Raw genomic sequence first — 26,649 nt, forward strand, 5'->3', positions numbered from 1 at the left:
GTCTACAGAGTGAGTTCCAGGACAGTCAGGGCTACACAGAGATCTTCTGTCTTGAAAAACAACAACAGAAAAAAAAGTGAACCAAGAAGGGGTAGGGTCTCTCCTAGTGCCTACCTCTTAAACTGTCACCAAGTGAGGAAGTGACTCAGAACAGGTGAGCCCAGAAAGGAACCAGGCTGAAGGCAAAGCTGCCATTGCTGGAACTCCTAAAGCCTTCCAGCACCTAACCTCTGTAATTACCTGGGATGCACAATTCCTCCAGACTACTATGCAAGGTAATGCTTTTTCCTTTTAGGTTAAGCCATTTTTATTTTGGATATTCTGTTATTTGACACTAAAAGATTCGTAGCCAATAAACCTACCCAGAGGAGTGCATAAATGTTTATCAAGTACTGTATTAACTTCCTTTAAAAAAATTATACCTGCAACCCAAATTATAATGTGTCATACCTCATCAGAAGTGCTGCTGTATCTGACCCTTTGGGAAATAAAAACAACTCCAGAAAAAACTACATATGTGGAAGAATAATGGGGGGGGGGGTGTAAACGGGCCTGAAGGTTTAACTTGCACATGAGACTAGAAGGGAGCTCGCAGCAGAATTGCTTTCTTTAAAACTCACCCCTGCCACAAATCCAAAAGGAAACTCCGGGGCCTGTTAGTACAAAGGACTCAATTGCCACCACAGCAGAAACAAAACCCTGCACACGCATCTGCGGGCATGCCAACAAGAGCTGGGGTCTACTCCGCTCACCGCCCACCAGACAAATTCACTTCAGTAACTGTCACATTTGGAGGACACGCACAGATGTGACCTTCTATGGACCCTCCTGTCATTTCCTTTTGAACTTCTCCAAATCAGGTGTTTGGGGACCTGTTCAGAGGAACAACAGGTAATGAGTTATTTATACAGCCGTCACTTTCCCAAATCAGTGGTGGCACCAAGGAACGACTTCAAAGGACTGAAGCCCCCACGCCACTGTATCCATCAACTCCCCCACCAGACAGCCTCCACCCCCAGCAAACAGAGTTGAATTAAGCTCCGTTGCCACCTCTTCTGCATAAAATCAAAGGGCCATCTCCTTCCCAGAGATGCCCTCTGCCTGTAATTTAAAGCCAGTTCAGGATTATGCTGACTTGTCTAGTGCGCAGAAGCTCAGCTGACAAGCACTGATAAGGGGTGGGGGAGTCAGAGGGACCCCAGGCGACTGACTGGAGAATGCAGGACAAAATCAGGTGGCCAGGGCTTGACCTTGTTTTCAACCTCTTTGATTGGATCTTTGATTCTATCTGCATTTTCCTATCTACCTCCTACCAGTCTGGGTTTCTTTGGAAGTGGGGGGTGGGGCAGAGTGGGGAAACAGGGTAGGCAGGAAGAGAGATACAAAGAAAGAGAGAGACACAGACAGAAGTGGTGCAGGAGAATTATCTGTATTCTGTCAATCATATTTTAATAAAACGCTGATTGGCCAGGCAGGCAGTATAGGTGGGAAAACCAGACAGGAAGTAGAGGTGATGCAATGAGAACAGGAGAATTCTGGGAAGCAGAGAGGTTCCTCTGCCATTCCTATGCAGACCACTGAAGAGGCAGCATGTAACCTGCCCAGCTGAGAAAGGTACGGAGCCATGTGGCTAATGTAGATAAGGATAATGGGGTAACATAAGTTATAAGAGTTAACAAGAAGCCTGACCTAATGGGCCAATCAGTTTATAACCTTATGGAGTCCTGTGTGTAATTTCTCTTTGGGATTTGCCGGCTGTTGGGGTACCGGGCGGGACGGAAACCCCAACAAGCTGTCCCTCATGCTACACAGAAGCAGAGATAGAGGGATCTCTAGCTCTCATAAGTCCTTGAGAAGGCAACGTAACACAACTTGGATACTCCTCCAGCAGGCTCTAGCTGGATTTCACCTGTTAGTTGCCCAGAGGTGTGTCATTTGTTTCCAGTCCCTGAAGAACACAGGGTTTTTTCAGAGCCCTTCAGGTTAGCAATGGCTGCTGCTTTTCCTTTCTTTCTGTATTTTTCCAGCACTTGAGAGTTGGAGCTCTCTCCAACCACTACTTCCATTGTCTGATTGCTAAGCAGAACTTCCCTGCAATGCCAGCCAGATGCTCCGGACTAAATGAGCTGTACCAGGCAGGTCAGAATCATCAGTTTCCCAGCTCAAAGCCGCCCCTCCGTGTAGCACAGACTACCCCAGTAGACTGTCGGGATTTCTGCTCCCCACCCCCTGGAAATTTATCTTGGATCAAACTGTTGCCCTGATGTCCTGTTCCTTAACTTCTCAGTCATATGGCAAGTGATCTGTTTTGTTTGTTCTCAAGAATAACTTCATGAATAGTATTTGTTCAGATTCTATAATCTGAAGTATTACAGCAAACAGCTTTCTACCACAAATTAACCACAACTCAGAGACTTTCTCCACTGCTGAGGACATTATAAAGATAGAAGTCCTGTTAACACAGGACATACAGCGGTGGGCATTCATTTTTTTTTTTAACTAAGAAACCACTTATTTTTTTAAATAGGTTTTTTTAAGATAATATGCATTGACTCTTGAATGAGGCAAGTACTTACATCCCCACATCAGATTAAAAATTTCTTTAAAATGGAGCGAAATGAGGTTCCAGCCGAATAGAGCCCCTCCTGAGATGGCTACAGATATTTCCTAAGTATGTTGTAAAATGAGGAGGCCCGGCTTGCTTGTTGGGGTTTTTGTCCTGCCCGGCCCCCTAGCTGTTTAGTCCCAGAGAAAAATCACACACAGATCTCTGTAAGTTATAATGCTGATTGGCCCGTTAGGTTAGGCTACTTATTAGCTAACTCTCACATCTTGATTAACCCATTTTTCTTATCTATTTTAGCCATGTGGATCAGTACCTTTTTCAGTGGGGCAGCTCACATCCCGCTGCCTCAGTGATCTGGGCAGGAGTGGGAAGAATCAACTTCCTCCTCCCCAGAATTCTCCTGCTCTCCTCGCATCATTTCCACTTCCTGTCTGGTTTTCCCGCCTATACCTCCTGCCTGGCCAATCAGCGTTTATTTAAAACATGATTGACAGAATACAGACAATTCTCACACACCACTTCCCCCTCTTTTTTTAAAAAACAAAGGAAAATATCCATAGTCCACTTTTTGGGAATGTGGGCGTAGTATTCCAGGCTACTTCCAGCTGGTTGGGGGCGCTGAAATCTCATGGGAACCTAAAGAAAATTTAGATTTATGATCAAGTCCTGACTGAAGTATCCTGTGAGTCTTGATCATCTCAGGCAGCAGTCTTGAACCCGTTCTAGATGAAGAACTCAGATATCTGGCCATCTGTTCCTACTGGAGATTTCTCAGGTGGTCTCCCTTGGTCAAACTGGATTTTTCTTAACTCAGAATGGATCCACAGTCTCTCATTTTCAGTGGGAACAAAAACAAAATCTCTTCTCCAAAGTAACATACCTTTTGACTTCAATTTTAAAGCCAAGGTATTTTCAAAATACCTATCTTGGATTAATTCTGCAGCATTTATAAGCAAATATCTTTTAGCAGCTGTTGCTCCTTCCTCAGCATTCAAATGATTTAAAGAGAGCATAATAGCATACAGTATCAAGACTCTATGTATATTTTCCATCTTTCCGTGGCTTTATTTTAACCTCTATTTCTTTTTACTTTTAACTTTTGGCTTTTTGAGACAGGTTCTCTGCATATCTTTGTCCTGGAACTCCCTCTGTAGACCAGGATATCCTTGAACTCCCAGAGATCCATCTGTCTCTGCCTCCCCAGTGCTGGGATTAAAGATGTGTACCACCACACCCAACTACTCTCTTTCTTTCTATTTTAAGGCTTTAAACCATTTAGAGGATTTTTTTTCCTTTGAATCTCTCTTTACTGTATATCTCTCTCTTTCTGACCATATTGGTCTTTAATTTGCTAAGGAATATGGAGAAGACAACATTCAAAAGCTCCTAAGGCATTTCAAGGTCCTTGCCAGGAAGCAAGCTGCAACATTGTATCCATAGTCCGAACTGCCTGCTTGAAAGTCAAGAATTTTCCCCGGGCAGGATGGCCCAGAAAGCCAGCCAGCATTTTAAAACAGCACAGCTACGGCTGAAAGCTGAAATGCTTTACTCTAGTCTTTCCCAAACTTTCTCAGGCTTTCTGTGGATGAAGTTATCCACATGGGCGCCATTCTATAACATGAAGAGGCCGGGCCTGCTTGTTGAGGTTTTTGTCCTGCCCGGCCCCCTAGCTGTTTAGTCCCAGAGAAAGATCACACACAGATCTCTGTAAGTTATAATGCTGATTGGCCCGTTAGGTTAGGCTACTTATTAGCTAACTCTCACATCTTGATTAACCCATTTTTCTTATCTATTTTAGCCATGTGGATCAGTACCTTTTTCAGTGGGGCAGCTCGCATCCTGCTTCCTCGGTGATCTGGGCAGGAGTGGGAAGAATAACTTCCTCCTCCCCAGAATTCTCCTGCTCTCCTCACATTATTTCCACTTCCTGTCTGGTTTTCCCGCCTATACCTCCTGCCTGGCCAAACAGCGTTTATTTAAAACATGATTGACAGAATACAGACAATTCTCACACACTAGTACGTCAGGCAGATGCAAGCATCATTACTGATTTGTGGGTGAGCATCCTGTTACAGAGACAATCAAGCCTTCCAGAATCATCTCACAATTTCCCACTTCAAGACTTTCTGGAATCTCTTTTCCAGTTGAACTATGTCAGAGACCTTGGAGGAACCAAAAGGCACAGGAGCCCTTCAAATTCCGAAGGGGGAAGAGAGTTAATTGATATATATTTTTTTAAATCTATGCACAATTCTTTTTTTTTAAAAAAAATTAAGATCTGAGAAACACCTAGTAAGTAATTTGCTGCATCCTTGGTAATTCAAGAAAGGAGAAAGTAAAATACAGATCCTATGCTTTTCCCTTTCCGCTGCGGGTGCATCCCCTGATGGGCATCCTCCGTGACATGATTGCTTGATCTACAGTCGACTGTCCTGGTTGAGTTGTAGAGAAGGCAAAAGCAGCATGTTGCTCTTTCCAGTGCTCTGCTGTGAACAAAAGCTGTCTGCCTCACCAGCTCTGAAGCCGGATCTCACACTCCAAGAAGTTCACTTATATCCTTTTAGTTAAAACTTGCAATAAAGCAGATTAATTACCGCAATCACTTTTAACCACGGGGAAACCCCGCGAGCAAGCCAACAAACAAGCGCTATAAATTTTTACCAGGTTTGGAAGATAAAGTCTGTTCTCTAGCCACGGTACCTTTATTTTGATTTTTAGAAACTCTTTACCAAAGGCTATGTACAGCTATAGATAATATCAATACTTGGTGTTTTGTTAAGATAGTAACTGGGGCTGTAGGGATGGCTCAGTGGTTAAGAGCACTTAGGGCTCTTGCAGAGGACCCAGGCTTAGTTCCTGGCACCTGCACCAAGTGACTCGCAACCTTAGTTTCAGGGACTTCAATACCCCTGGCCTCTGAAGGCATCTGTACTCATGGACATGGTGCATATAAACGCTTACACACACACACACACACACACACACACACACACACACACACACTGGAATAAAACCAAATCTCTTGAATTCTGAGGCAGATCTACATGGTTAAGATGACCTTATCTTTGTCATCAAAATAATGAGCTAATACTTGGTTTCAAAGGAACCATATTTGCTGTTTGCATTCTGCCAATCTTTCAGTGGGTTTGCTTTCAGTTTTCCCCTCCCATCCCACTGGTTACTATTAGATGGGGGTGAGATACGGAGAAGATGATTGGATAAAGTCTGATTACTTTTATTCTTTGAAACCAGCAAGCCATACAAGAAAACAGACCAAAGACATTCACACACTTTAGATTCATAGAAAGACAGTGGACTTTCTCTGGAAGATCAGGTAGATAAAAGACAGGGGAGCTCAGGGGACAAGGGCACAGACGATGTGAGGGGGCAGCTTGCTTGGCAGAGGTCCCAGTATAAACAATCTGCAATGAGAATCTGACATTCAATCATTGCAGACTGATAAGCCGGAGTCCATGGCACTGCGGGCGTTCACCACGATGGCATGGAATCTGCTCTTGGTCCTGTTGGGAAAACTCCGAGACCTGCCTCCATCCCATCAATATCCCCACTCTTCAGGACCTCATGATTAGCAGTTACACAGGGATTCTTTGTGACTCCAGATGCTCCTCCAACCAAAGCTTGTGTTGTACAGCAATCAAGAACACTGGCAATTACGAGCAGTCTGCCTGATGGAGTTGGAGGGCTCTTTTTGAGCACTGAAGAAGAAAAATCAGTAGCTAAGCGGGGGCGGGGGGAGAGGGCAGTCACAACAAGTCGGGTATAATTGGATGCGAACTTTCCATGGCATAGCAAAAAAAAAAAAAAAAAAAAAAAAAAAGCTTCCATTTTTTTCCCCTCAAGGCCATTGCTAAATGTTATCCACGGGACATAGTGAATGAAAATGTCAGTAGTTCTGGAAATTTTGATCACAGACCACTTACAGCACCATCGACTCTTATGTTTGTAAATGACTTTTTAAAGATATTTCCTGTGTACAAACAGGCAAGAACGAAAGGAAGTCGCTTCTTTGGATGGCAGAGTATCAAGAATTTAATTCCTGCTTCAGACAACCTTCCCCAGTGTTGATGGCAGAATGTGTTGAAACAGAGTGTCACACTTGGGCATGCTCAACCTCCACACATTGCAGGACAAGACGAAACTACAAATCTAGTCATTAAGAGCTGTGCAGGATGAAGTAGCAGTTGTTTAATCAAAAGGGCTCATTTAATACTGTGCCTAACATCAGAACTGATGCAGAAATAAAATGCATCTTCTCTCCTCCGCACAAGATAAATGTGTGTGGTCTAACAGAATCCTGGGAGAGCACGCATAAATTTCAGCCATGATAAGCAAACCTCTCCTCCCTCTGCCCAGAGGACGGGAGCAGCTGTCCTAATGAGCATCAAGAGAAGCCGTTTTCAAAGTGTGTTTGTGGGGAGGCACTGGGGTGGCCAAGCAAAATTTCTATTTATACCATTTTAATACTATGTCCCTCAATATTTGCTTTTGTCTTTGCTTTATGATGCATGTACTAATACAGTTCTTGCACACAATTTTAAAAGAATAAGAAAAATTATGTTTAGATAAGTATCAGAGTTCATGCTCAAAAACATCTCAGACACCACTTATCTGGAGATATAAAGGACGTCTGTTTAAGGTGTGTGTGTGTGTATGTGTGTGTGTGTGTGTGTGTGTAAGAGTTTACATGCAGCATGGGTGTGGGAACAGGTGCCTTCAGAGGCCAGACAGTGTTGGATCCCCTGAAACTGGAGTTTTACACACACACGCACGCACACACGCATGCATGTATGTGCCATGTGTATGTTGGTGCTTGCTGAAGCCAAAAGAGGACATTGGCTCCCCCGAAGCTGGAGATACACATGGGTGTATGCAATCCAGTACGAGTGCAGTGCTGGGAAAGGAACTTGCGTCCTCTGGAAGAGCAGTGGGTACTCTTGAACACTCCATCCCAACCACAGACTCCCTAAAACTGAGGGATCCCCTTGCCAGCATTATCTAAGGCAAGATCTGCAAACATTCTATGCCCTCCTGGGTCAAGGAGGGAAAAGAATGCCAGCCACTCAGCTGCCCTAGGTGGATCTGCCTTTGGCAGATAATTATTCCCGCACAAGTAATACTTTGGTCTACAAATGAGTGAAGAAAACCATCAATCTATTTCTGTGTCAGTTAGAACTTGGTGGGTCCTGTACAGACTATTAATTTTGTGGAGAATAAGCAACAGGAGGAGCAGATAAATCATTAGCACAGAGCAGAGAAGGCCTAGTAAATTCTTTCCAAAGCTTTCTCTCTCCTTTTCATCCCGAGAGCAAAATGACAAAGTATTTATGCACCACTCACTGTCTTTGATATCTCTGTTTATCTCATTTGACTGCTTCAAAGACCATTAGGACATATTTCTACTTCAAGTCTCAATTCAGTCCTCATTGATTTTCACAAATTAACGTGACAAACATGGAATTATAATCTCCCCATCTCTGAAATCCTGTCATTTTTAATTTCATAAAAGCAAAATACTACTTTAAATTTCCTTTTGTTTATTGTAGGTAAAGTATAACACCAAAATTTGATTTACATGTACAAAGTGCATAAATTTGAAAAGTAATGTGGATCACTCTTAGTGAAAATTCTTAATGAAAAAAAAATTTAAGTGAAAGCTCATACAAGAGCTAGAACTCCTAGTAGAGTACAGGGACCATTTCCAATTCAAAACTGATTTCTCCATAATGTATTCACAGGTCTCACTAATACTTATTTATTAAAGGAAATGCTCTCGGGCACTAAAAGAAAGCACATGCAACATTTCCAAAGAATGCGCCTCACATCTGCCCTTGCAGCTCAGCACACTGTTGCACTTGGACAGGATGCCAGGGCGTCCCCACAGGGCTCGACACTCCATCACTCTGCGCCATCCTTTCTGTCATTTCCACAGTAGGGCTGTCAGCGCTCCCAAAGTGCTCTCCAATCTCGTCAGGTCATCTTCCACAAACTACTAAGAGTAGCTACTGTGTAATCCACTAGAAAATACAAACTCAGCTGCTTGAAATGCTTTCTTAAGGAGACGGGGATTTGTCCATTTTTGTTCAGCTCCCAGTGTCTCTTCCACGTCTAGATGATGCCTGACACTTCACCGTCTATTTCTTGAGTAAATAAATGGATGGTGGCTAACTGAACAAAGAGCCTATCTTTAGATCTTCCAGCCCTCCCACATTCCCAGTGACACAGAAGCCCAGAGCATTAAATCCATTCTGTTCAAGTGCCTACTTGGTTTGCTCAACTATTCTACACCTCTCCTCCGATTAGGCAGAAGTGGCTCATTTGCATATTCTCAGAGCTAGTCCTTTGACCAGGAAAGCTTTCTTGGAGCCAGCTGGAGAGCTGGCTCAGTGTTTAAGAGCACTGGTTGCACTTCCAGGGGACCAGGGTTCCATTCCAACACCCCCATGATGGCTCATGCCCATCAGTAACTCTAGTTCCAAGGGGTCCAAATTCCTAGTCTGGTCCCCACTGGCATGCACATGGTACACAGCCAAATGTGTGTACTATGTATGCAGGCAAAACACCCATACACATAAAATGATCTTTAGAAAACAAAAACCAGACCCACAAAAACACACAAGCAAAAAATAGCTTAGAGTGAGACACAAAAGGACCCCCCACCGTGTCACAACATCTTCTAGTATTACCTTCCACATGCAAGCTTTTGGGACACTTTTAATTGAATTGGAAAGTAAATTAAAGAAATACAGGGTAAACTGTTTTTTTTAAGCATCTGATAAGATTTCGTGTTTTCCTGGCATTAAAATTTGAACATGGATCCCATTCGCCTCAAAAGTAAACCCATGTACTTAATGCAATGTTCAGAGATGCACATCTGGGGAGCTGACTGGATCATTGATGGATTCATAACTTGATGCTGTTATTGCGAGGAAGTGGAAAGTAGGAGGTTGGAGGAATTAGCTCAGCTATGGTGTACTTTTGTGTGCCCTGAACCCAGATAAACTGTCTGCTTCCTGGCCACTGTGAAAGGAGTGGCTTCCCACTGTGGGGTTTCTGCTTCCCCTTGGTACTAAATGCAACAGAACTAGCCAACCACAGGCAATAATTAGTAGCGGAAATAAATCCTCCAGTAAGTAAGTTGTTTTTCTCAGGCATTTTGCCACAGGAATAGGAGATTGACTAGCACAGCAGCTGAGCAAGACGTGCTATAGAGACTGGTTGAGACGGGGAGAACTTGATGCTGGAGAAACACAGTGCACAAACCGCCAGGGAATAGCTCGTGGTTGGCCTGGAAAATCAGCACAAGGGTACAGTCTTGAACCTTAAAAGGCTTATCATTAACTTTACCTCAGGCTTGGCTTGGAGTTTATCTAGTAGAGTACTTGCCTAGCATGCCCTAGATTTAATTCCTGACACTTCATAAAACAAATACACATTTGTAATCCCAGTACCTGGGCAGTGAAGGAAGAAAGATTCATCAAGGCAGAAGTTCAAGGTCACCACCTGCAACTTAGTGAGTTGGTGGCCTGCCTGGGATATTATTCGACCTCATATCCAAAAGAAAAGAAGGGGGAAGAGGAGTGAGGGAAGGAGGAAGCCAGGGAGAAAAGGAGGGAGGGAGATAGATGGAGGAAGGGAGAAAGGCAGGGAGGGAGGGAAGAAGGAAGGAAGAAAGGAAGGAAGGAAGGAAGGAGAAGAAAAACATCCATTTTTGTTGAAGGTTCTGCTTAGAGGTTCAACCTAAACCTTCTAAAGAAAAGATTAGATAAATGTGAACTGGAATCATAAAAAGGGAACAAAAATCAGAATTTGATTATTCTACCAAATCTCTGTATCATTGAGATGAATGCTTTCCTGTTGTGTGATCTCTCTTGGGTGGATTAATACTATGGAGTCTACACATACTGTAATCTAATCTAATTCATCACTGTCTGTTTCTAACTCTTATACATCAGAAATACTTATAGGGTCTCCAATATAGGGAAATATTAATATTTCTAGTGAGAAAATGTTGCCCTCTCTGCACTCTTTACCTATGTCCGACCTTTGTCCTCTGTGTCTACAGGTCAAAAGCTTAACTTACTTTTGTCTCAAAAGTTCACTAAACATACCAGAAAGTTCATAGCCCTCCATTCTGACCCCTTCCTAGTCTCCTATCTGAGTCAACCTGTTAATAATTAAAATTTATAAAAGGTTGTAAGACTCATCAGCTCATTCGGAAAGTAAGAAGTGGAACTTGAGCCTCTAGTTAGAGAAATGTTTTCACTACACGGAATGACATTTTCTAGTGTTTTGTGCTCATTTGGGAGACTCACACTGCAGCCACTCGATGTCAGGTGCCAAAACAACAGTAACAGTGTTTACCTAATATGGATGCTTGGACCATCTGCTCGACACAGGTAAATGCATATGCTTTCCCCTTTCCAGATTATCCACAAAATCAGAATTGTAATGAAATCTGTGCGTCCCTTCGTTTCCCAGAAGTGAAACTGAAAACCCGGAGAGTTACTCATGCAGCCTAATGTGGGTTAGGAGCAAAAGATTGCTGAAAGTACAGAGGCACTTCTGCCCATCCCCCAGCAACAAATTATGATCCCACAATGGTGGTGTCCTCCTTTGCTGCAGGCTCCTCATTCCCTAATAGTATCTGCTCACTAGTTTCCCAGGAATCTAGATTTACATTGTTATTATCAAAACAACGATACATCCCAGATTTAACACGTTCTCCAAAGAACAGTCAGCTCATAGACAGAGACAACAAAACCAAAAGCCACATAAGTTTGGACAATTGTGGGAGAAAACACACTGGGATTTAGAGACAGAACCAGTATGGGACTCCTTATTTTATGACTGGTCAGAATGCCCCAGTGTTCTCCACAAAGGTTTAGCTAACAACGATCAATAGTGTAAATGTGAGGTAATTTTTTTTCTGTCTAAAAGACGCATTCATGGCCAGAACCATCTAATTCATTTAATCAGCAGTGAGTTCTGCTGTGGTGCTGCGTTGGACAGCCATCTGTCAGGAACTGTAAGAGTTGTTAGAAAAGTGGCTGGGAGACTGGATCCACCAGCCTCTAATAACATCCTCCACTTCGAAGATCATTTGTTTCTGGACACTCTAAGAGCTGGGTACCTCAGCTAGCCGGCATATTTCCACAAGGATCCTGGAGCGTCCCCATGGGACTTCTCCTGCTGGGGGCTAGACTCTGCCCTGCTGTTTCAGACACTACACTCTGTCCAAATCACAAGCAGTGAAATACTCTAGGCATAGAGAGTGCGTGGAAAATGCAATTCTGCCATTTCCAAAGACAGACTACGCAGCTTAACTTTCTAAATTGCCTTGCCTAAATGAACATTCCATAGCTGAACCTCCACAAGCGGCTTTTACAGATTGTTCATCTGCTGTGCCTCTATCAGGATTAATTATGCAGTGTCTTCATGAGGAGAAATCACATTCAGATGCAAGTTGAAACAGAAAGAAAAAGGGTTACTTCTCAAAGGAAGATTACTGTATCGAATCTCCCCCGCCCCCCATTGCTGGAGCCCTTCCATATACAGACAGATTTGGATGGCAGTCCCCAGCTGGGCTAGCCATGGGAAGGAGGAAACTGACATGTTTGAGAACCAAAGACTATGCCAGCCAACAAGATGGGGAAGGCCAGCACGTTATTAACCTCCTCCTTTCTACATACTTCCATGGCAAGTTGTAATTCAATGTATATCTGTTCACTTGCTTCTAAATTTTTAAGATGGACTGACTTCTGACTTTTTTTCGGGAACAGTGAGACCAAGGAAAAGACTCTCTTTTATTTGTTTTGCTTTCAGGAGATAAAATTTCGGTTAAGGTTTGAGCTAGAAGTTAAAGGGAACTCCACAAAAGAGTATTCTCATATTGAATTTTTTACATGCATGGGATTATTAAAAAAAAAGATTTAAACTATCTGATTACACACACGAACTAGGTGTTTCAGATTCCAGAGGGACAAAGTGATGCTATACAACCCAGTGCCTAATAACGAAACAATAAAGACAGCCCCGCAAAGTGTCACAACGGTAAGAGTGTGGCATACAGAATCTCTGTGCTCAAGACTACTTTCAAGGACTTGGCCCCTGTCACTCCTCAGTTACTACCTAGACCCGGAGGAGGGTGGGGTCATCGGGAAGGTTGAATAATGAATAAAGCGGATATCTTAGCTGCCTTCACCAGTGAATTATTGTGTGTAAAGTCCAATTCAAACAGACCCTGAACTTGGACTGTTCGGAGGGCAGACCGTCTTCGCTCTGCATGAACCCTCCAGGAGAGCGATACCAACCAACACCAGTACAATCCAGGAGTAAGACTGCCCCAACCCCCCGCGCCGTTCTGGGTTTGCACCACGTCTGTAATAGAGGGCATTTCTCAAAGGAAAATGCAACTTGAGGGAAGGAACCTAGTTGAGAAAGATTATTCTTTGTGGCTGTCACCCTCCCTGGAAACAGCGTCAAGAAAATACACACACACACACACACACACACACACACACACACACACACACACACAAATCCCAAGTCAGGCAGTTACACAGGGGAGAAGGACCGAAGGGAGGAAAGGGGGAGAGAAACGGACAGCGATAGGGGGTAAAGCGGAGTCCAGAAAATGGTAAAAGAAGGGCAGTATGGAGGAGCAAAGGACGGAGAGAGAGAAGAGAAAGAGTAGCTGGGGATGGGGATGGAAGGCAAGGCAACCAGTCACGGAGGGTGAAAAATGCGCGGGGCAGCGGAGCGCGGCGACTGGAGAGGCGGCCACCCGGACCCGCGCGCCCCTGGGAAGCCCAGGCTGCGCTCGTCGCGCGGAGCCGGGACGCAGGGCGCGCCCGCCGCTCACCTTTCAGGATGAGGGTGTCGATGTCCCGGTCGATGCCCAGGAAGTAGCACTTCCTCCAGAGGCCCGAGTAGGTGGCGAACAGCGGCCGGCCGCACTCGGCGTCCAGCCCTCCGAGCCCTAGCAGCGAGCGCCAGGACTCTGGGTCTGCGCGCCCGGGGCCACCGGGGAGCAGTCGGCGCCCCAGGGGAGGCGAGTCCCGCAGCGGCAGGTGCGACAGCGGCATCAGGCGGTTCTTCTGATCCGGGGGGTCGGCGCCCGCGCGGCTGCGCTCGCAGCTCTCCTTGTGGCGCCGGGGGTCGGTCTCGTACCAGTGATCGGTGAAGATGGCCGTGACGAGCAGCCCCAGGGAGCAAAGGCTGAGGCCGAGACTGAGAGCCGTGACGAGCGCCCGCGGCTCCATGGCTTCCCGGCCCGCCGCAGCCGCCGGTGGGCTCGCAGCCGCCGCCAGACACAATGCACTTGGCCTCGGCGCTCCGCCGCGCGCCCTCCCTCCCAGCCACCTGCCCCGCACTCCCTCCCACTGCCGCCTGCCCGCCTCACTCCCCCGCGGGAGCCTCCTCCCTCCCGTCCGGCCCCGCGCCCTCCCGCGCCGCTCACACTTTCCCGCCGCCCTCCCCCTTAACCGGCTCCCCGCACTCCACCGCCCCCCGCCGCTAACGCCCCTCGTCCCCCTCCCTGCTTCTAGCTCCCGCGTCCGCCCCCCTCTCCAGACCCCTCTCCCTTCCTTCACCTCTCGCTTAGCTCTCCCGTTCTTTTTCCTCCTATCCCCGTCCTTACTTTCCCCTTACTTTTCTTCAACTCTTCCAGACTCTTTCCTCACTCCCGCTGGCCCTTTGCTTCCCTGGCTCCTTCCACCTTTCTATATATACCTGCCTTAAATTCCAAACCTCCCTGCACCTACCCCTGCGCAGACCGCCTCCCTTCCTCTATCCCTCCCACGACCTTACAAGACATCCACCAACATCAGGCTGGATCTTGCCTCTTGTCCAAGTTGATTTTGATCACTGTCTCCGTTTTGTCCCCAAGAGCAAATTCCATCTGATTCTGAGAGCGTGGGCGTTTTTTTGACTCTTTAGCATCTTGATCTTAGAGCCTTACCCCTGAAGGATCCAACCTCAGAGAGCTTGGCAGCTAGCTCGGTAGATGTCCCCTCTCAACAGTTCATGGCAGCCTGGAAGCATTCTCTCTGCTCCAGTCCTTCTTTTGCAAGAAGACACCCAGTGTCCCTGGAGCCACAGCACCACAGTCAGAGATAATACCCACCTGCTTCATTTCTGCCTGCTCTGAGATGGAGTTTTTTGTGGGCTAGCTCCACACCCGAGTGACTGACGGCCTCCCTGATCAATAAGGCCTTGCAGTGGCACCTGCTCTGCCAAATGATTATTGCCTTTGAATAAAGCAAGCTCCCAGTGATAAATCAAAGTAATGATTTTCTCCTGTGCAAGTTTGTCTGGTGGCCATTGAGGGTCAACAACAAACCAGTGCACCACATGAGTCAACACCTGAGGCTTTCTGTTTTTCCGAGGCTCTCCGGAGTCACAGATGTTCACCCCAAGAATGGCAGGCAGGGTATTATTTTCTAAAAGAGGAATCCGTAGGACCTAGGTCCTAAGGGTGAATGATGCATATATATAAAATCTGCATGGCAAGGTGTCCCACCTATGCCCTTGAGACCATGTCAGAGATAGAAAACTGTGCTGCACCAACCCAGGGCAGCTATCCTTTCATTCTGATGTCATGAAATATTAATGATCCCAGAGATTATGAGGCATTCATTAGATGCTAAATGTCATTAGTCCATGATTTAATGGGACTTATTAATTAATGCCCCCCACATCAATTGATAGTAAGGTGATTTATCTGCCTCCTTTGGAATGGCATCTGTAAAGGTGGCAGGAGAAGCTACTGAGATTCATTTTCATTGCTGCTTGTGCTCAACATCTTCAGGGGATATTTTTCTGTGGACGAGCATGGACCTCTTCTGAGCCATTCAATTCACAGATCCCTTAAGCAAATCTTGGCCACATCAGACCCCCGTGTCTGTTTCTGCTGACCTGCCAATGTGAATTATTGCTTGGATTTTCTCACAGCTTCAGCAAGAACTGTGGTGAGCTCTGGGTCTAATTAAGGGAGACAGAGAATTACAATTTTAGTGTTCTCACAATCTGCTCCCCCTTAACAGGAAACAGGAAGCCCAGCAGAGGCATCTTATCAGGGTTCACACAGAAACGATGGCACCAAGGTTTTCTTTTGTTTATGTTCTATAATATGTGTAAGATCATAGATCTTTCCAGACATACAGAGTCCGTTTAACTGTGAGTGTAAGTGGCATCTGAAATGAACTTAGGGTGCCCTGTGTCTTTTTATATTCAAAAGAAGTCTCTCAAGATGGTTGTTACAAATCTGGAGAGTCTTAAAGGCTGCCAGCCCTTTAGTGTGTCTTTATCCCTTCATCATGCCCTCACCTGGGGTACTATAAGACTCAAATACTTAGCCACATTTTATAGTCACATGATTGTCATCACAATAATTCTGTCCCAAGTGACAAAAGACAGCAGAAACCCTTTCCAGTCACTGCTATGGGACTTAAAGGAACATAGTATTCTGCCTCCGTCTCTCTAGGTGGAACTCTTTGATCACACCCTTCTTAGAACCTAGCGTCATCCGTGGGTTCACTTACGTCTCTGCTTAAGATCAACCCCAGCCTATAATCTAAAGGTTACTCAATGATGGATTGCCTTTGACAGTATTTCATAAAAAATGTCACACATTACAAATATGGGCCAGCAGTGTGTAATGAGAGTGCTGCCTCTGCTGGTTCTGCATTAACAGCATTGGAGAAAAGTGACATGCGATGCGTATCCTGGCTTTGCTACAGCAACTGCACACTGCTTCGTCCACGGTTTCAACATTCCTCTGCTGGATATTTCCAATGATGAATTATCACCCACCAACCACCGCTGTTAGAGAGTGAGGAATACAGAGAAGAGAAAGCAGTTCCTATCTTCATGTTGTTTCCAGTCTGGTGGCAAGAAAACGGCCCATGCACAGAACTAGAGGTAAATACTGTAGCAGAAAAATAGACAAAGTGTTGCAGGAATGTGGATGGTAAAAAGACTAACTGCCTGGAGAAGGGGAAGTCAGGCTGGCTGCAGAGAGACACTTGAGTTAGTTCTCCAAGGACGAATTAAATTTTGCCAAGAAAATAGGATCAGCGATATTAGCATTGCATTCAGGTTATAACTCTTTGATTTTATGTCTAGGACGTTTGGAAATTTCAGTGTTTATGGACATTGTAAAACGAGTATTTTTCCACATCTTTAAGTCATCTAGTTAGACTACACAGATGATTTTTACACTCTGGCTACTTAGAGAGGGATGGAAATGGGAGCCCAGGTCAGAATATAGTTCAGGTATGGGTGGCATCCAGGGACAGCAAAAGCATGCCTCAGCATCGCTGTGCTGCTCAGCATTTTCAAACTTTGCCTTCTTCACTTGCCTCAGATTTCCCTTTGCTGTCTCCAGATCAAATACCCCAGTGCACCCCTCACCAAACAGCCAGGTCTTGAAGTGACAGAGAGAAATCTAGAGAAGTCCCTCCTGGGAATTTCACTGTATTGAACGCAACATGTACAAAGGTCAAGCTTGTACTTCCCCACATTGTAACTGCCCCTCTCAATCTCTCTTTCCCTCCTGCTGGCAATTTATATAAGCCACTCAAATTCGGGATTTCAGAATTTTCCAAGTTGTGAAGATTTTCGTTTGAAGTGTCATTTCCTTCACATATCCTTCTGTGTCTGTCCCACTAGCGACTGTCATGCCTCTAGCACCTCACCTCTGGGATGGCATTATAACCCTCTCCTTGGTCCCCAAGGCTTCAGGATCAACCCTTGCTGCAGTTACCACAGATGCCACTGCCAGATGCATTCTCATCAACGTCTATCTCTCTCCCCATGCATTTCCCACTCTTTAGGGAGGAGAAAAGAATCAAGTCCTTCTTTGCTATGGTGAAGCATAGCATTTCCCATAGCATTTCAATGCCCCAGATGATATGTTGGCCATGTTTAAATACTTAGAAAACAAAACACTTGCCTTTCTCAAATACATTTGCCATAATATCTGGGTGCCATATGGCACTGATCATATTTATCGGTAGAGTCAGAAGTCCTTTTCATAGACATTTCCTTTTAAAAGAGTCTAAACACACACACATACACACACACACACACACACACACACACACACACACACACACACACCCCTGCCTCCACATATTCCAGAGCTATGACAATGTTTTATTGACACATCAATGCAAAGCTAGCATTGCTGGCCATAAATAATCCGAGACTTTCACCTTTTTGTAATAGTGCCAAGATTCCAAGTACCATCCTTCCTTATTTTGCACATTTGGATTAAGCCCATGTCATGTAACCAAAACTAGGCACGAACTCTCATAAAAAGAAGGTTTTCTTTTTCCTGGTAATGTCACACATTTTTTTTCAGTACTTAATGTAAGGATGTAGTCAATTATGTTGTTGATCTACAATATGTCATTTCTAAAAATACTTGAGGTATGTTCTCTAAGTTTTTCACTGGAAGCAATTTTATTTTAACTCAAGATATATTAAGCACTTCCAATGTAAGTCTTGGTGCTAGGTCTTACTGGATTCTTCCAGGATGAAAGAAACACAGTCTATGCATGCCCTCAGGAAGCTTTAGGTTGGTAGAGGAGGGAACCAGAAATGGAAGAAGCAATGATGAGGGACAAGCTTGGACAAAGTATAAGAGGAAAATGTAGTCCTGAGGCAGAAGTTCCCACTCTAAAGTGGATAAGTCCGGTGGCACCAGCACCTTCTCGGGCCCTTGGGAGACGAGAAGTATCTTCTTCCGTGTGAACCAAGTCCAGGGCAAACCCAAAGGTCTATTTTAGAAGCAGCACCCACACCATGGTGCTCTTCTGTACCCACACGTGTGGTACGTCATCCTGACAGTGCCATTTTGTCACGGACTAGATGCCCGAAACCACAAAATACCACAAAACCCCTGAAATAGATGGTGCCCGATAAGTTTCGCATCGCACTGACACACCACAGAATGTCACCACTCTTTTTCACATTCCTGGATAAGCTGTTTCCTTTTTGGATCCTTTAAGCACATATGGTGGGGGGGGGTTGTTCAGAGAAACCCATACCCATGTTAAGTCCCACTCAAAGTGTGATGTGCTAGCAGATGGTGCTTCATTAACTGCCATACCTAAGCACATTCGCCACCTCATCTGTGTGTGCAGATACCAGAGTTCGAGTCTGTTCTCTCGGGCCATATTTGACAACCAAAGCAAAATTGATGTAGCTAAGATGTCCACTGACTCCAATTCACAGCCATCTGTGATGCTGCCCAGATGGACAAAAGAGCCAGGCTTTCCAAATGCCTACCCATTCTCTTGGACATACAAACCTCCTCTCCGCATTGTATCTATCCAAGGACACCAGGACCTGGAGAACGCACATAAGAGAGCCTGCCCAACAGAAAATCGCTACTCTCTGCCTATGCACCCCAAGGCAGTCAGTTACCCAACCTCCTAGATCTATAATTCTGGACAACTGGGCTATAAATGTCTATCTCCCATGATCATCACATCCTTCCCACTGATTCCTCTCCCCTGTGTCTATTACAGGAAGAATATCTAATGTAGTTGTGATAGATACAAATTGCTAGGTAACTTATTAGTGACACATTTTCATTGTTCTTATTTCTATTCAAATAAAAGAGGCCACCTGTTATTCTCATTTACTCAATACTATTTTCAGAGTCCCTACGGGTCAGGGAGAAAGTCTTCTCCACAGAGGGAAAACACAAAGGCCCCGGGGCAGGAGAGAACTTTGTATCACCAAGGAACTGAAAACAGAGCTGTGGCTAGAGAATAGTGAACAAGGGATGGATGAATGAGGAACGGCTAACGTAGGAGATGACATCGCAGCATTAGTCAAGTTCAGTCAGACGTGAGGCTTGGATCAAAAGAAAACCTTTAAGAAGCTTTGAGCGGGGAAAGGGCATGAATTGATTCATGTTTTTAAATGTCACTCAGACTGCTGTGTGAAGTTGGTTGGTGGTTAGGGATGACAAGTATCAGGCAGAGAAACCAGTCAGGGAGCAAGTGTCTAGTCAAGGTAGGTACCATTAGCACATGGGCCAAGGAAGTAGCAGCTAAAAGAGAGGAAGGGATGGAGGTCAAACTCACAGACTCTCTGAGAGCGCAGGGGATGAAGGACAGAAATTAAGGGCCACACAACTTTTCCAGTGTGGGTTCCCAGTTTTCCATGAGCTCAGAGGGGAAGACTGGGGGAGAAAAGCACTCAGAGGACGAAGCAGAGAAGCACTCTGGACATGTTGACTTTGAGACGGCTTAGCGAGCCCAGTGGAAAAGAGTTGGATGTGTGAGTTTGAGATGAAGAGAAGCAGCCTGGCTGGGGGATGTTGCTTGATGGGAGAATGTTTCCTTGCTGTGTGGAAGACCCTAGGTTTGTTCCATAGCAGAGGGAGTGGAGAGGGTATAGACTGAAGATTTACATTGTGATGTCAACATACAGGTACTAACCGTGTATTGACACTTACATTCATGGGACTAGATGGGATCACTCAAAGGAGAGGTGGTTTTAAAAGGCGGAGAGGTTGAGGTCTAGGCTTTGAGACCCTCAAAAATACAGATGTTATAATCTGTTGGCCTGGTCTGTCACCCGGGTACCCTGTCCCTTTAAGAGACAAACCCCACTTGTCTTCCAATCCCCCCCTTCAGCAGAGGCAAGAGGCTTTCCCTCCTCCTCTCCAGTCTGCCTCTGTCCCCCCATGTCTCTCTCTTATTCTCTCTCTCTCTCTCTCTCTCTCTCTCTCTCTCTCTCTCTCTCTCACACACACACACACACACACACACAATCTCTCTCTCTCTTCTCCCCCCAGTTCTCCTCTTCCTCCTTCCCTTTCCTCTCCATAACCCACTAAATAACCTCTATACCCAAACTCTTTCTGCATGGCGTGTCTGTCTGTCCCTCACCTGCCATGGTCCCCCACCTGACAAGGGGACCCGCTGAGGCCTCGGGTAACCCACTGCCGCCCCTCGTGGGGCCAGCCTCGGTCCCCCATGTCTTTATAAATGATAACAACAGAGCTTCATTAGAAAAGAAGAGTTCAAGTCTCAGGTTCCTGCTCCATGAAGTGTGGGTGAGAATAGGATCCTTCTTAAGGATACAGGAAGAATCTAAAAACAACTCATGCAAAGCACTTATGGGCACAATGAATGTCAAGGCTGATGCACAGCGAGCGCCTGACATAATTGACGGCAATTGTCGCTGTTATCATTTCTCATCTCACCAATGATATCTGAAGACTTCTCGGGCCATAATTCTGTGACCAGACCATTACTGTGCCAAGGATTGGACCCTAAAGAAAAGCAGGAAGGTCTGGCATGAAACCCCTAAACATGTAAGTGGTCTGTGGTAGCCATGAGATGATACGCATTCCAAACTGTGAGGATCCATTATGCTCTTTCAATAGCCTGTTTGGTTATGGGCCCATAAAGGGGGTTTAACATTGTTTCGCAAACAGCAGAAATAAGCTGCCGGGGCATGATTCGGTGTCTCCATCTTCCAAGGTCTTTAGCGTGCGTGAGTTAGAAAGGCCCCTGTGTGGAATGACTGCCCACAACTGCCTTGTCTTACAAGCACCAATCAAATTACGTGAGTTACAGTAGCTGGACTTTTCCTTTCTTACCTAAGGAATAGAGAAGCTCTCAGAGGAGAGGGGACATTAAGTCAGCCTTTAACAGCACCAATACAAAAAGAAACACCTTCCCTTTTAGGAAGGAGAGTGAGAGAAGGGCAAGGATCCAGGCACCATCCAGACCCAAAGCAGCAACTCCTATAAGGCAGAAAACACCGCTGTGCACACAGGTGAGCTCCACCTGTGGGAACTGGGTCATGATTCCTGACTCTCCTGCCCAAGATCTGGAGACTGAATCAAATTCAATTTAATATGAAGGCACAGGCATCCAGCCTCACCCTTGAGAGCAAGGGGTTGCTCCCTGGATAGCATTTTTGTTTGGATTGGTCTTTTTTTTTTTTTTTTTTTTTTTTTTTTTTGGTCTTCAATTCTTGATTTGGATAAATCCCTTGAAAAGCTGTCCAGCTAATCATTACCTTAGCTGTGAATTCCCATCAGCAGCTGGATCCTTGGAAGAATAGCTCAAGACGCGCTCTGTTCTTTACAGCTCTTAGTGTGCCAGGATTTCCTCAAGCACCGCGGAGCATGAGGATCTGATGTGCACTGTGCTTGGAGAACCATGTTGTCCTTCTGGAAGGAGTCACCAGTTGGGCAGCCCTTGGCACATGGTCCTCATGGTCACACCTGCGCCCCTGTAATGAATGGGCTCCACATGGCACTGATGGTCACTCAAGGAGAGACACCAATGAAAGCTTGGGGACAAATTACCATCTCACCTCCTCCTATGGAATGGAGATGGGCAGGACCTTGTCAGGGTCAGATTTATGAGGCTGATTAAAAGGGAGAGAGGGAATGCATCGGTGGCCAGAAAGGAATCCAAGTAGGTGGCGTTGATGTATGAGCTCCATCTGCCTAATTTATTTGGTGTCGGCAACCTGCGTGTGATAGAGAGCCTTAGATTATGTGAGTGGCAAGTCAGAGAGAGGGCTGGCAGCGGGGGAGATGTCTCTTAGTGTTCTCCAGCCAAGTTGCCATGTGCCTGAGGAATCCTGTGGAAATCCCAACATGACAAAAAGTCGTCCCTCGAGAAATTCTCACGTTTAGCCAGGAGAAGTCCCCAAAGCTTCCATGACTGGGGTTAGTCACAAATAGAAAAGGTTACTTTCAAGTGTTCAGGGAAATTATTTAATTACTCAATTTCATTTTTCCCCCCAAAGATGCCTGCTAGCCTCATCCTAAAATTTGTGGGTAATTATTAGTTCTTTTAGTCTCATTTGGTGGGTTACAATTTTCTGTATCAGCCACTTTTCCTAAGAAGCCGAGGCCTTTTATTTTCTTCCATCAATAAAAAGAGAATTTAAAATGGTCTTCATGGAAATATTAAGTGGATTTATAGGGATCATTTTTACTGTACTTTTAATTATACTTATATTATTTAAAACAATTTTAAAGTTTAAATATATTTTGATCATATTTTCTCCTCACCAAGCCTCCTAGATCCTATCCCTCTCCATACCCATCCAACTTTAAGTTTTTCTCAAAAAAAATAAACAAACAAAAACCCAATACAATAATAAATACCCCAAACCATGAAAACAAAGTAAAACCACACCCAAAAGAAAGCAAAAAACAAACAAACAAACAAAAAACTGCAAATAAAAGCACACACAAACACACATACACACATGAAATAAGTGGAGTCCAATTATGTGCTGGCAAGCTACTCCTGAGCATGAGGCCTGTCCTGGAGCTGCTGATATAACCAATGTCACTCTATTGGAGAAAACTTATTTTCCTTCTACCAGCAGGTAGAAGTGATAGTTCAGTTGTTAACTTTTACCCTACTGGCTAGATTTTCATTCATTCATTCACTCATTCAATTATTTTTTTTCTCTTTGTTTTTTTTTCTCAAAGTTTATTAAAATACAAAAGTTTCCATTTCCGCCCCTCCTCCCAACTCCCTCCCACTCTCCCCACTCCCTCCCCTCCTCCCTCTCCATCCCCAAGAGCAGTCAGGGTCTCCCGCCCTGTAGGTAGTTCAAGCTCCTCCTCCCTCCCTCCAGGTCCAGGAAGGTGAGCATCCAAACAGACTGGATCCCAGAAATCCAGTATATGCAGAGGAAACAATTCCCAGTGTCATTGTCAATGGCTTTTCAGAAAGACTCCGGGCCAGCCACATTCAGAGAATCCGGCCTCATTCAGAGAATCTGGCTGGATCACGTGCTCGCTCAGTCCCAGTCAACTGGCCTTGGTGAACTCTCATTAGATCAGTCCCCTTGTATCAGTGGGTGATCGCACCCCTCGCGGTCCTGATTTCCTTTTTCATGTTCTTCCTCCTTCTGCTCCTCATTTGGACATTGGGGGACTCATTCAATTATTTTTAACATAAAAAATATAATAAGATAAAAACAAAAGCTATCACATAGAAGTTGGACAAAACAGATCAACAGAGCCCAAGAGAAGGCCCAAGAGTCAGAGACCCGCTCATTTGCACACTCAGGAACCCCATGCAAACACTGAACTGGAGGCCATAGCATGCAGGCAGAGGACCTGGTGCAGAACCACACAGGCTGAACTTAGAGCACTCACTTTTAAATGTTGTAATTGATAGCACTGACAGCAAACCAGATATGGAGTCCATAAAATGGTATTTAAGGGGGAGTCAACCTAGAATAGAACCAGGATTGGGATCACAGCCCTCTGAGGATCCTGGGATCTGGAAGGCGATTTGGAGAAGAAATTGTTCCCAAGGCAGAGGAAAACAGCATGCTAATAACAAGTTGTACACGATCAAGACATGGTAGCAATGGACTTCCTGTCTGTTAACCTGTAAGACAGACAAAAGCTGCACCAAGACTCAAAGGACCAAGTAATAGGCCCAAGACAGAGCAGTTGATGCAGCCATTCTCCAGCCTGATTCACTGTGGAATTGGGTATGTATCTATTTATCTCTTTTACATTTCTGAGACAGCCTCTCCTGTTGCCCAGACTGGCCTTGAGCTCACTGTCTGTCTGAGGGTAGCCTTGAAATTTTGATCCTCTTGCCTCAGCCTCCAAATTGCCAAGATTACTGACACGCCCCACCATACCAGGCTTAGGTCTGGGTATTTAAAGATCTGCTTGCCTTCTACTTAAGAGAATAGCTATTTCCATAGCTTCTCTGATCTTGCCAACCACCTTTCACCATTGCAGTGCAGTATTCATAGGTTTGTAGGTAATACTTAGCATGTATTGGTCATATGCTATTTGGTAGGAGCTAATATATTTTATATGTGTTTTCTTTCTTTACCTTTTCATAACTACTAGCAGCAGCAGCAGCAGCAGCAGCAGCAATGTTGTTATTATCCGGGTCTTCCCAGTAAGGAAACTGAGAAGCACAGAGGTGAGCAACTTGCTCAAGTCCTTCTTTACTGACAGAGCCACGATTCCAGTGTGCATGGTGTGACTTCAGGGCCTGCATTTGTTCCTGTCGTTTGTCTACCTCATAGGCAGCTGACAGCTTTTAGCCCATGATGAAGAAACCATGATGAGAAGCGTGAGGTTTCTGAGCAGGTATTGAAGGTAAAACCATAAAGGATTTGCAGTGTAATAGCAAAAGAGACAGGGAATTGGTAACAATCTCATCAAGGGATAAAGGGAAGGCTGATGGAAGTTGAAGTGTGGACATTAGGAGCTCAGATGGGGCACACCAAGATTTCTGTTAGCTATGAAGTTAAGCAAGCCATGAGCTATGTAAGTACAGAGTTAAAGGAAGTAGTTCAGGCTAAATATAGAAACTTGGAAGCAAGAGAATCCAAATATAGATGAGGCTTCAGCCATGAGACTGGATGACATCAGCCAGGAAGCAAGCCTTGACAGAGAAGGTCAAGGACTGTGACATGGAAAAGCACTATCTATTGGAGTCTAGGAGAGCAGTAGGAGCCAAAGAGACAGGAGAGTGCAGAGTCCTGAGAACCAAGAGAAGAAAGAGTTTCAGACAGGATGGAATCGTCAGTGACTAGCCCAACTAGGCTGGACCTGGGATTTCAGAGTGGGGCTTTGCAATGCAGAAGTCACTGGTGGCTTTAACTGCAAGTTTCAACCACGCTGGAGGTGTGAGCTTGGCTGGAGTAGATCCAAGAAAGAACAGGACAAGAAAGAACAGTGTGTCTAGATCGCTCTTTCAAAGGGTATTCTTATCCATAGGAGGAATAAGGGGCGGGGTGAAGTGGGAATAAGGTATTCTGTTGAAACTTGGCATGTATGTGTGCACTAATGGAAATGATTAATTAGAAAAACAATATAGAAAAGAAAGGGAGGTTTGTTTGTTTGTTTGTTTGTTTGTTTGTTTGTTTCTGGGCAAAGTAGGTATGTTGGTATGGGTCAGGGTCTGAGCCAGGTGTTTTCAGGTATTTGACCTGAAAAAAGATTTCCACAGAGATAACAAAGCATAAGGAACGAATTTACTTAAGGATCCAAGGACTGTTGTGGGCTTTGTTTTATGGGGTACATAAGAAAGGAGGAGTTTGGGTACTAGGGGTGTAATAAAGTGGCTCTCTATTTTGACTGTCAACTTATATTACATAAACATTTGTCCACTGTCAATGTCTCTTTTTGAGGCTGAGCGGTGGTGGCACACAAATTTAATCCCAGCACTCGGGAGTCAGAGGCAGGAGGATCTCTGTGAGTTCAAGGCCAGCCTGGTCTACAGAGTGAGTTCCAGGACAGGCTCCAAAGCTACAGAGAAACCCTGTCTAGAAAAAAAATCTAATTTTAACATGTACACCCTCATTACTCATACTCATAAAAATGCTAACAGAGGACTTTTCATGAGAGTTTACTTAAAGATGAGTTTCCCTTGTACCCCAAACCAGTTCATGCCAGATCTGCCCCAATGGCATCCATATTCAGGAGTATATATGCATAGTACATGCAAGTAGTGGTACCTAATGCATTATTAGAATGTGGGTGTGTGCATAGAACAAACCAAATGGATCCCAGGTTGCTAAACTGTTCCCTATACTCTTACCTCATATGTGGAGACAGAAGGGAAAGGATCTGCTGATAAGTGGAGAGGTTGTCGTCGGTGTGTATACCACTGTCACCTACAGGAACCCTGGAAAGAGCTGAGGACACAGCAGAAGGGGCAGGGAGATGAGTAATTGTGATAATTTGGCATGGCATAAGTTCTTTGCCTATCGTTATTTCTCAGAGGATGGTAATGTGTTAAGAGGAAGGGTAAGTCATAAACAGAGATGTCCATAGCAGTGTTGATGGGCTGTAGATGCATGGGAGCACTTGGGTGGCGAGAAAGAGGTGTTTCAGTGAGGGAAAACCATACACATCCAGAGACAGTGATGAGCAGGTACTCTTCCGGGTCAGTGAGCACCTGGTCCAGACAGGATGGAGGACAGACATCTGATGAAGAATCTTGGATGAAATTGCAAGTGTTGATTCAGGCTGCAGGGGATTTAAACACCATCAAGATATTGATCAATGGAGAAAAGAG

General features: G+C 45.0%; 1 protein-coding gene across 2 annotated transcripts in view; it reads right to left on the reverse strand.

The window, feature by feature from the left end:
• The window catches only part of Tmem178a (transmembrane protein 178A), a 79,635-nt gene that overhangs the window by 45,535 nt on the left and 7,451 nt on the right, over positions 1-26,649 (reverse strand). The window contains exon 1 of one of the 2 annotated variants that reach the window (XM_085690983.2): positions 13,449-13,900. The exons of the other annotated variant lie outside the window; for it this stretch is intronic. Coding sequence (XP_085547109.1) covers positions 13,449-13,848 — 400 coding nt within the window. The 5' untranslated portion in view covers positions 13,849-13,900. Of the gene's footprint in view, positions 1-13,448; positions 13,901-26,649 lie in introns of those variants that run through there. 2 annotated transcript variants of the gene reach the window in all.

This window comes from Myodes glareolus, chromosome 6 (assembly GCF_982192425.1).
Source record: "Myodes glareolus chromosome 6, mMyoGla1.1, whole genome shotgun sequence".
NCBI classification, from domain to species: Eukaryota; Metazoa; Chordata; class Mammalia; order Rodentia; family Cricetidae; genus Myodes; species Myodes glareolus.